Genomic DNA, 10,925 nt, shown 5'->3' with positions numbered 1-10,925 from the left:
GTGTGTGTGAGTGTGTGTGTGTCTGTGAGTGTGTCTGTGAGTGTGTGTGTGTGTGTCTGTGCGTGTGTGTGTGTCTGTGAGTGTGTGTGTGAGTCTGTGTGTGTGTCTGTGAGTGTGTCTGTGAGTGTGTGTGTGTGAGTGTGTGTGTGAGTGTGTGAGTGTGTGTGAGTGTGTCTGTGCGTGTGTCTGTGAGTGTGAGTGTGTGAGTGTGTGTGTGTGCGTGTGTGTGTGTGTGTGAGTGTGTGTGTGTGTGAGTGTGTATGTGTCTGTGAGTGTGTGTGTGAGTGTGTGTGTGTGTGTGTGAGTGTGTGTGTGTGTGTGTGAGTTTCATGTGAGGATCATATTTCAACAGTGCATCATTTTGGCCACACCCCGTCCCGACTGTTCACAGGAGAAACTCTCTCACTCGTTGGTGTTCGGCTGAAGTGCTGCTGCTTCTTTGATGGACGCTCAGACCAAATCAGGGAAAGTTTACCTGCAACCCCACAAACCTGGAAAAGTAAGTACAGCTTTCATTCCTGCTGTTTCTGCGTCGCTGTGAGCGTTCAAGAGCTGACAAAGTGGGGAGGAAGCTGTGTTTTTGATTCTTTTATGACTGTAGTAACGACGAGAAACGGACATTTCTGTAGATAACTAACTAAAACGGGAGGAAGATCAACATTTTGTCACACTTCATTTTGATTTGACGGCTGAGAAAAGGGAAAAACCGAAGATGGGATCTCAGTGTTTCTCTGGCTCGGGGAGTTTGAACCAACATGTTGAAACACAGCTTCACATTCCAGCACAACACAAAGTACACACACACGCCGTGTGAGCTCACGACTCCTTTACGTCACGAGCACACCCACAACACCAACCCGAAACTGTGACTGAAAAATGGAAAAACCACAGACGATCATTTTACTGAAGGGCGAGCTGCCAAACGTTTACCTGTAGTAACGCGTTCCTGCTTTTATTGTGAAAGGACTGAGATCATAGGTGAGCGCAGGGTCCGTACTCATGTAGGACACGCCGGACGTGACCTCTCTGATGCATGGCGTTCATAAAGGAAAGGCTCAGGCTGACGCCATCGAGGCAGAAGGTGGAGGAGTTATACGGAGGACCAAGAGTGCCCAAAGTGAAACACATGTTTGAATGAATCCAGTGAACAATTATTCTGTCAAAAATCTAATTTAATATTTAAAGCATGTGTAAGTATTTCACTATTTAACTCATTATTTCACGGTTTCACCCATCAAAGTCAGGGGGCGGGGCTAACCCTGATCTAAAAACCAGTCAAGAACACAGAGTTTGTACTTCTCAGCTTTGAACTTGGCAGGTAGAGTCAGGAGTGTGGGCTCATGAGGACAGGAGGACAGCTCAGACTGAGACATCAGCCCTGCTTTGTTGTTTTATCCCTGCAGTGTCCACGTTGCCATGGAAACGGGTGTCTGTGAGGTTTTGTTGCATCGTGATCTGGGATCGATGCGCCATGACCTGCAGTTACAGTGACTGGTGTAAATGACTTCAAGATGAGCTGCTGCACATAACGATGCAATAATTAATTAAACTGTAAAACAATGAAATGTTTGAATATTTTAAATAATTTATTGATACATATTTATTCACTTCATTTGACACTCTGGGCCCTCCGTAGCCACAGCCTTGTTTTCCTTTGATAAATTCTCATGTGGCGTGTCCTGTTTGTACGCAGCACGGCGCTCACGTCTCTCTTTGTCCTCAGAAATGGAAGCCGGTGTGGTTGTCTTTGACGCCCCCCAGCAGCAGTGGAGTGGGCCGACTGGAGATCCAGGATATGGGAGGTAAACAGCTCCACTCGTTATGTGAATGATGAAAATAACAGTGATAGTTTCTTATTAGTTACTGAGCGCTCACATCAGTAAAATAAGACTGAAGCTCACTGATTTCACACCAAGCCCAGTTTATTTCCAGTCCAGCTGAACCCAGACTGGGGGAGCAGGTGCTGGAGCAGCTCTGTGTCATCTCCCTGGATTATCCGTCACATCACGATCACGTCTCAGGTTTTATCCTGTTCCACTTTGATATTTGAGGTGATATTTAATACGTGACACTAAATGTCAGATTTTCACAGTTTAATCAGGTCAATGAAACGCTGTGGGGAGCTCCAGGGCCGTGCAGAGATGTTTGAAGGGGCAGGTGCTCAAGCCCCCCCGCACGCGCCTGCCGAGCTCCACCTCAGGTAACATTTACATGCAGATCCGTGCACGTAAGTTTTGGAGGAACAACATGGCGCTGATTCAATCAGCAGAGCCAGTTAGTGGCATTCACATTCAACAACAGACTGATGCTTCCAGATAGGAAACAGGGGTTCATCCTTTCATTTGTCACCTGTCGGTAGCTGGAATACACCTTTGAACAGGCGGTGGAGACAGATTTTACGAACCACTGTATTATAAAGGTAGAACATCTGAAGTGTTGGTCATAATCCTGATTACATAAGAAAGCAATGATCGCAGCAGTGGCTCTAATCCTGCACGTGCAAACATGGACTCACTTCTGGAACTGCAGCTTTGATGTTGATGCTCTATTTACAGACACAAAGTGCAGATTATAAAGAAAAACTCTCAATCATCCTCTGATGTTGTGATTCTCCAGACCTTTTCTTTACTTTACCCCTGTGGGACGTCTGCACTGTCCAAAATATTCAGCTTAAACAGAAAAACATAACTAATTAAATATTTCTTTCATGTCTTTAAGTTAAACTCGGCTTTCGTGTTCAGTGGAGACGCTCAGCACTGAAAGCCGGCTTCATATCAGTTCCTGGGGAGCTAAAAATAAAACCACACGAGCACAAAAAGGCGGGGAATCGTGTCATGTTAGGGATGCTGGTGGTGCTGAACGCATGTCATGCATGCAGCGGCGGGCCGAGCATCAGCCGCTGAACACGAGCACCGGATCTGACGCTTTAACAGAGCCCGGGATGAGGGCGATGTTATGTAAGCTCAGCGGCAGCATCTGCACAGTGAACACATGACATGCACGTTTTACGTGGACGACACACGAACATCAGAGAAGAGTTTGTGAACGAGGACCGGGCCGAAGCAGAGAAACGGCTGCCAGCAGTGGTCTTTAAAAGGTGCGATCAACGCAGAGGCCAGAAAGTGTCCGACACGGTGAGAGCTGCTCGTCACAGAACCTCAGTGCTTCCTTCAGTCCTTTCTCTGTGACCTGCACACAAATACATGCAGGGATGCTTCACAGCTTTAATGCTAACAAAGATGCTCCTCGCCTCTCACCTGCAGAGATTCATGAGTGATGATAAAGATCATAAAGCGTCTTGACACGACTGTTGCTGTGATTTGGCGCTGTATAAATGAAACTGAATTGAACTGAATCTGGGGATGAGAACAGTAATCTCTCTGTCATCTGCAGACACACCAGCTAACAATCCTCACTGCTGCCACATGTGCGACAATACTGACCCCTAGTGTTCGGTCGGGTTTTTGCATGGTGACGTCTGGTCGACTGAAACTCATCTCAGATTCATCCTGATGCCACTTTTAGCAAATTACGTTCAGCTGTGAGGGAGATGCAGTAGAATCAGCAGTGCAAGAGTACTGATGTTACAAAGGAAGTAGTAAAAGTAAATATACTTTCAGGAGTACTTAGAGGGGGACCAGAGGCCTGGGGGAGCAGCTCCTGCACTCGTCTGGACCAAGAGTTCAGATGTTCTGCAGAATCTGCTGCAAACACATCAGACGTCACCTAATTTTGTAATAATCAGCAAGTCTCAATACACGCCAAGCACACTTCAACCAAACTGAGGTTAAACATTGACTCAAGCATTGATCCAGTGTCCAAAGTCCAGCGTGTAACCGAGTTTTGCTGTTTGCTTTGCAGGTGTGTGCACACAGGAATGTTTGAGGTTGCACAGGTTCGCTGACTTTTGCTCACAAATACACAAGTGGAGTAAAAATAAGAGAAGTTTGAAGTTTCTATGCAGTCAGTGTGTTTGAGCTCCAGAAAGAAAGCACGAATAAAGCTACACTAACAGGAAATTATTTATCTGGAGTTCTTCTTCTTCTTATTAGTCCTTTATTTATCCTGGTAAAAAATCTCATTTCCAAGAGAGACCTGGTATCATAGCAACAAAAGTCAAAATACACGTACCACATAAGTATATAACATCCATCCATCTTCTTCCGCTTTATCCGGGCCGGGTCGCGGGGGCAGCAGCCTAAGCAGAGAAGCCCAGACCTCCCTCTCCCAGACACCTCCTCCAGCTTATCTGGGGAAATATAATCTCTCCAGGGTGTCCTGGGTCTGCCCCGGGGCCTCCTCCGGTGGGACATGCCTGGAACACCTCACCCAGGAGACCCCAGGGGGCATCCTTGTCAGATGCCCGAACCACCTCAGTTGGCTCCTTTCGATGTGGAGCAGCAGCGGCTCTACTCTGAGCCCCTCCCGGATGGCCGAACTTCTCAAGTAAATAACATTTTAAACAAATACAATATCCTGTACAAACATGTGAAAAATATAAAATAACAGATCAAATTTAGAGCGATGTTAAAAACAATCACGCTGAGTTATTCTCTCGTTCCAGTAATAAAACATAAAGCACAATGGTGGACAGTATCCAACCTCTTTAGGTAGCGGGCAGGTGCGTTCATAAAAAAGCAGGTCACTGTAATCCAATAAAGGTCAAAAAGTTGCATGAATCAAGTGTTTTCTCACTTGGAGGGAGAAACGTAGTTTTCACTTCGACACCTCTCTCCTGCTTCTTCCCTGCTCAGTCAAACTGGATGTCTGACGTTAGCTGGAGTTTAGAGAAGGTCTGCAGTGTTGTTGTCATCTGCATAGAGGCCTCAAAGACAGAGGGACGACATCACTGCTAAAATATATAGTTCAGTCCGGGAAAATCATCGGAAACATCCATGTGCGAGCTGCAAAGCACCTCCACCTTCCAGAGGTTCTGCTGACAGCATACATGCCGTGTTGCCAGGTCTCCTTCTGTGCTCCAAATACTCCAACTTCTGGAACTGGGATGCCAGTTTGGGTTTTTTCAAGCCTGCTTTTGAAACATTCTTCACTTTCTGTTCTTCAGCTTCGGTGGCCTGAGGATTTCAGCTTTGCTATTAAGAGAAGACGAGGTTCTTTAAATCATGAGTGCAGTGTGCAGGAACGAGAATCAGCAGCTCCAAGGCCATGGTCCTCAGCTGGAAATGGATGGTGTGCCCGCTCTGATCCGGGATGAGTCGCTGCCTCGAGTAGAAGATTTGAAGCACCTCGAGGTCTTTTCACACATGATGGAAGAGCAGAGCACGAGATCAACAGATGGACTGGTGCGAACGCCGAACCGAGAGCCCTGAGTGTAAAAGTGAAGCTTTACTGATGATCTACAGTCACCTTCTGCTCTGGGTAGTTACTGATAATGTGGAAATGATCTTCCTCTGAAAGATGAAAGGAGGAGCTTGGAGTACAGCTGCTACTCCTCCACATCAAAAGAAGATGGTGGCGGATGCTTGGATGCCTGCTGGGATACTGGGAGGAAGCATGGAGGCAGACCCTGGACTGACCTTGAGGTTATATCTCAGCTGGCTTGGGAATGCTTGGAGTCCCTCTTGATTAGTTAGGAAGAGGTGGATGGACGGGGGGGGTCTGGGTGTCTGCTGCCCCCATGACCCAAAGCTCGATGGATGAACCGATTCACAGCAAAATGTATCTATAAAAGATGAATGTACTCCGATCTGACAAGTGACATAAACCTTAATTCTTTGCCAGCAGGGGGCGACTTCTTTGATTGCAAAAATGATTTTGAGTACAGGAGTTACATGATGACTTTATCGTGTCTGTCACTGGTCTCAGAGCTTCGTGGATAAAACAGGATGTTTATCCCTTAAATTATGAGTCAGATAAACACGAGTCTGCAGGCTAACGCAGGTCGAGCTTGTGGCTCGCAGGTCTGTGTGAGAGTGAGTATGACAGGATGATTCAGTGCTTAATCCTGTCTTTACAAACAGATTCATCTTTAAATATCACTCTGCCTTTTCCTTGTGACGAATAATATTGGTGTTCAGCTCACTCACACACACATTTGAATCTTACTTAAACCAGAGCTCAGCCACAAACACTCCCACACCTGCGAGTGGAAGTATCGCCTGCGGCTGTTTGACATTCAGGCAAACATGTCGCCTCACGTTTCTCCACCCGGAGAAGAATCGTGCGCTCTGAGCAAAGACTCGTCGGGTGGAAACGGCCGCAGTGCAGAGTGCGCACGAAGCTTATTGTTTGAGTCGCTCTGGTTTGAGAAGAAGCCGTACAGGCCGCGTGATTTATGTCTGTCAGGCGTTCGCCGCCGACTCAGCTGTAACGCTCTGCCTGTTTGTGCACGGTGCATCCTGCAGGGGGCGATCTCGCCACTGGGGTCAGAAAACACGGGGACCGGAGGGTGAAGGTGGTCCGACTGTCTGAGTTGATCAGCGTCCTCAGACTCCCCCCGAACGCTGAGGCCTGCCCCATGGTGAGCCGTCATACTCTCACGTTTCCAGTCGTCAAAAGTCGAAAAGACGCTTAAAGCTGGTTTGTGTCTGCAGGAGAACATGTGGGCGTTCTGCGTGGAGACTCAGGACAGGACCATGGTGTTCGCCGCACTCAGAGACGACTGTGCCGACTGGGTGGACAAACTGTGCCAAAGCACGTTTCAGGTGTGAAGGACACAAATGTTCCTTCTCTTTACGTTTCACACAAATGTGCAGCTTCATGATTTCACAGCTAATTATTTAAGCTTGCTTCATTCGCTCTCTCAGAAAGGAGGCCGTCCACGCTCCAATCAGCCCCAAATGGAGGAGAACCAGATATACGTCTCAGTAGAAGAAGGTAAATTCTTTGCTTTTGTCTTCTCCAAATACTCAATTCCGGTTAAGAGCGCCCCCCATGGAACAGGACGAGCAGTTATTGCATCCCCTAGTTTTGATACATTCACATAAATGTGAGTCTGGGAAAATTTGACACACGCTGAGCAAACAGTGAGCTACAGGGATGTACACGATACTGCAGAAATGTAATATTCAGCTCTCTCTGGCTGCTCAGTAAAAGTGGACCGTAATAACCTTCCTAACATTCAACATGCACTCTGACGTAGTGTTCAGAAACATCCTTAAAGGAGCACAGAGAAGCCGAGCCTCACACTTTTTGCTCATGCTGTCAGTATTTATTAACTGCATGTATTTAAACTGTGTTAAAATTATCACATCAGTGTTCTGCTTCGCTTTATTTGCATAGTAATGAATGACAGACTCTCCTCCCTGTTTACAGCCTCTGAGTTCTGGGTGGCGATTCAGAGGACGGAGGCAGCGACCCGCTGCGGCCTGCAGGGGGCGTACTGGCTGCAGGTGGGACGGGAGGCGCTGCTTCTGAAAGAAACCCAGAAGAAGAAGGTTGTTCACGAGTGGGCGTACGAACTCCTGAGGCGATACGGGAATGATAAGGTGGGGGCGATCGTGGCTCAAGAGTTGGGAGTTCGCCTTGTAATCGGAAGGTCGCCGGTTCGAGCCCCGGCTCGGACAGTCTCGGTCGTTGTGTCCTTGGGCAAGACACTTCACCCACCGCCTACTGGTGTTGGCCAGAAGGGCCGATGGCGCGATATGGCAGCCTGGCTTCTGTCAGTCTGCCCCAGGGCAGCTGTGGCTACAACTGTAGCTGCCTCCACCAGTGTGTGTGAATGGGTGGATGACTGGGTGTGTAAAGTGCTTTGGGGTCCCTAGGGGGGACTAGTAAAAGTGCTCATGGTCACAATGTAAAGGTGCTTTTTGTATCACCTGTTGCATGTTGTTATTACATCTTTCACCACATGGGGGCGCCATTTTATCAGACTGTAAGGAGAAGCAGGAAAAGTCAGTGTTTAGCCTGAGATCAGGACTCAAGCCCGACAGCAGGGAGGTTTTGGAGCTTTTTTATGGAGCTCTGAATCCGTCAGCTTTACTGGTGGCTCGATATCGTCTGCAGGCGTGCGCCTGAACAGAAAAAGAGCAAAAGTGTTAGCACTCTCCAGGAACCGTGCTTACGTTTGCCCGTGTTTCACTTTTATCATTTATATAAAATGATCAAATGTGGTTGTGTTTGGTGATAATTCTTCAGCCATATCTCGCCTCCACATGCGTGTGGGTACCAGCTCTTCCTCCCCTGCTGGGTGCTGGATTAGCTTGCTGCGCCATCATGTGGTGCAAAACGGTGTTACCGAAAAGTCTGGCTCTCTTGCTCTGATGTTTTCACCTGAAATTCTTTCACATTCTTGTTAAAGTTCAGTTCATGATGGAAGCTTTAAGTGAAACTGAAGCCTCACAAGTGTAAGACGTTTATTTTCTCTCCTCCTCCCAGCTGACCCTAACCATCGAAGCCGGGCGGCGCTGCGACTCCGGTCCTGGAGCGTTCATCTTTGAGACGCCGCAGGCTGAGAAGATATTCGCCCTGATTCAGAGCACCATCAAACTGAAGACTTCATCGACCAACCAAAACCCAGAGGGAGAGAAGGTTGCGGTAACCAACATACAGGCTCATTCGCCCCTCCCCAAAGTCCCCGATATGACCAACATGGCCGCCATCCTGGAGAACAAGCTGAGGACAGAGGAGAGCAGAGAAGAGAGCGCACATGCTCGGGAAGATCACCCGCCTCCTATCACCCTCATGCCACTCCCACTGGTCCCTGCTGGCTCCTCTGCAGGTAACCATGGAGACCAGTCAGAGGCCATATACGCTAATCCGACTGATTGCATCCGGCCTGTAACAAAACCCCCGCCTGTCAGAGCCACGTATATCGACCCTGCGAGCGTTCTTCCTCTCAAACCCCCATGTGCCGCTCCGCATCCCCCCCCTCGCGCAGACGACCCGGATTCGGTCTACTCGGAGGTGTACGACAAGGTCGGCCATCACCAGAACACAGACAACGTCCTCCAGAAAAAAGAAGAAACGAAGGTTTCAGCAGAGGGTGACGCGGTCTACGCCCAACCCGGCAGACGGAGCGAAGTGTCTCTGAAAAGCGAAGCCAAGGCCGACCCCTTCGCTCATCTTTACGCTCATGTCTGTAAGAAAGCACCGTCGTCTAGCCCCTCGTCATCCAATGACAGCACCCCCTCCTCCTCGTCTCCTATCGCCAACAGGAGCACAACAAAAGCCTCGGGTTGTCCGCTTGATGATGTAATCTATGAAAACCTGGGCATCATTTAACTCTGGTGTTTAGAAAACATCTGAAACCATCATTGACATTCTTCATAGTAAAATTGTTTGAAAACTCGTGTTACCGCAGCTCAGGCGATGTAGGCTGGACGTCGGAGGAACTGCCGGTTTTGAAAGGTCAGGGATCAGATGTTTGAGAAACTTCTTGCTTGCTTCCTAAAATATGAATATTTAATCATTAAGACAGGTAAATAAATAAACCTGCATGAATGTGATTTATGTTAATGTATCTGTTTATCTGCATTTTTATAAGTTTAGCACGCCCGTGTTGCAAATTCATACTCTGACTGATTTTTCCACATAGAAAACTTCTCATACACGATTTTTACATATAAAACTGTAAACACGCTTGTTTGGTTACGATGCACAAATGTATGCTGCAAAAATGTCCCTGAGTCATGTTACATACGTGGGCCTTACTGTGTTTCTGTGTAAATATAGGAGCTATGACAGGTATCGCCATCATCTGTTACCGTAAGTGTTATTGTGCTTTATTCTAATATTGTGCTTTAAATAAAACAAATATATGACACTTTTGCTCCACTGAGTGAATCCTGGTGTTTTTAACACTAATACACATATAAGAACAGAAGATGTTTATTCACATAAGCAATCGGGAAAGGTGGAGTGTTGGCGTCGTGTTCAAACACCTGATGAATCAGAGTAAATATTTACCACACTGCACCGCTGCCTGAGGCCCCTCCCCCACCCGCCACTTTCAGTCAAGACCAGGTTCAGAGACAAACGAGAAGCAGCAGACCGGGTGAGTCCCCATGTCCTCGAGACCCCCCAGCTTTGTGGAGTCTTTCATAAACTGTTCGTGCTGAGTCTGAAGAGGGTCCCAGTGCTCACACCTCGTCCCTGTACCAAAGACACCGCGTCCCAGTGGGCCACACGATTACAGCCTGTGGCACTGACCTCCCACGTCACAAAGACCCTGGAAAGACTCACCCTGGACCATCTCTGACCTATCAGATCAGGATCCCCTTCAGTTCCCCGCCATCATCTACCTGTTCAATCGTGTCTGTGTCCACCTGGACCAGCCGGCGAGCGCTGTGAGGTCATGTTTTTTTACTTTTCCAGTGCATTCACTGGAGAGGAGGATGTTGTCCAAGATGAGGACAATGATGGATAATACCCACTCTGTAACATGCTGGGCAATCACAGGTGCACGCTCAGTGAGAGACTGAGATTACCCATAATGCACCACTGAACGACACAGGAAATCATTCCTGCACAACTCCATCTAATGCACAGCACACAGTGCAGGAGTTGCAGCCTGCAGCACGTCCTCCACAGTGGAAATAACAAAGTTTCTCTGTAATAATCTGGATGTTTATAACTAACATATTTGTACATATTAGAAATATTTCTTGTATATTGTAAACTTTGTAATATACTGTATTATTTAATTAGTTCAGTGTGTTACTGTGTTTGTTGTTGTGACTGTGATCACAAAATTCTTTGCGGATTAATAAAATATTATGATTCTGATTTCATTTAAGTCACACGTTATACATTCATTTATTTCCTTTAAATTTAATCGACGTAACAACCTAAAGCAACAAAACCAGAAGCGTGAGGGTGGGAGGGTGGAGACAGCCTGATGCACTGATGAACTTTGACCAGCAGGGGGGGATGTGCATCACGCACAGATAAAACAGGAAGCCATCACATGACGTGCTTAGACATGTACTTCACTTCTTTACCACAAGGCGGCACTGCTGGACTTT

At 47.4% G+C, this 10,925-nt stretch overlaps 1 protein-coding gene across 3 annotated transcripts; it reads left to right on the top strand.

Moving 5' to 3' along the window:
* Positions 1-362: 362 nt before the first annotated feature.
* On the top strand, positions 363-9,724 carry dok1a (docking protein 1a). 3 transcript variants are annotated; one of them, XM_026169579.2, is made up of 7 exons: positions 363-499; positions 1,724-1,802; positions 6,366-6,481; positions 6,555-6,665; positions 6,768-6,837; positions 7,276-7,397; positions 8,338-9,724. In XM_026169579.2, exons 1-7 carry the CDS (start codon positions 443-445, stop codon positions 9,181-9,183), a joined length of 1,401 nt encoding a protein of 466 aa, XP_026025364.2. In that variant the 5' UTR covers positions 363-442; the 3' UTR covers positions 9,184-9,724. The 3 variants fall into 3 exon arrangements, with proteins under 3 accessions (XP_026025364.2, XP_026025363.2, XP_080158412.1); XM_026169578.2 differs by having other exon boundaries at positions 7,276-7,448; XM_080302286.1 differs by lacking the exon at positions 363-499 and adding an exon at positions 1,126-1,190 and having other exon boundaries at positions 7,276-7,448.
* Positions 9,725-10,925: the final 1,201 nt, after the last annotated feature.

This window comes from Astatotilapia calliptera, chromosome 6, assembly GCF_964374335.1.
Source record: "Astatotilapia calliptera chromosome 6, fAstCal68.1, whole genome shotgun sequence".
Taxonomy (NCBI): Eukaryota; Metazoa; Chordata; class Actinopteri; order Cichliformes; family Cichlidae; genus Astatotilapia; species Astatotilapia calliptera.
Note: the sequence above shows the minus strand (reverse complement) of the source record. Positions and strands in the feature narration are given on the sequence as shown.

Coding starts and splice junctions, on each gene's coding strand:
- dok1a (XM_026169578.2), top strand. CDS start 443: ATGGACGCTCAGACCAAATCAGGGAAAGTTTACCTGCAACCCCACAAA. Junction 6,666..6,767: donor TGTGCCAAAGCACGTTTCAG/GTGTGAAGGACA, acceptor TCGCTCTCTCAG/AAAGGAGGCCGTCCACGCTC. Junction 6,838..7,275: donor ATACGTCTCAGTAGAAGAAG/GTAAATTCTTTG, acceptor CCCTGTTTACAG/CCTCTGAGTTCTGGGTGGCG.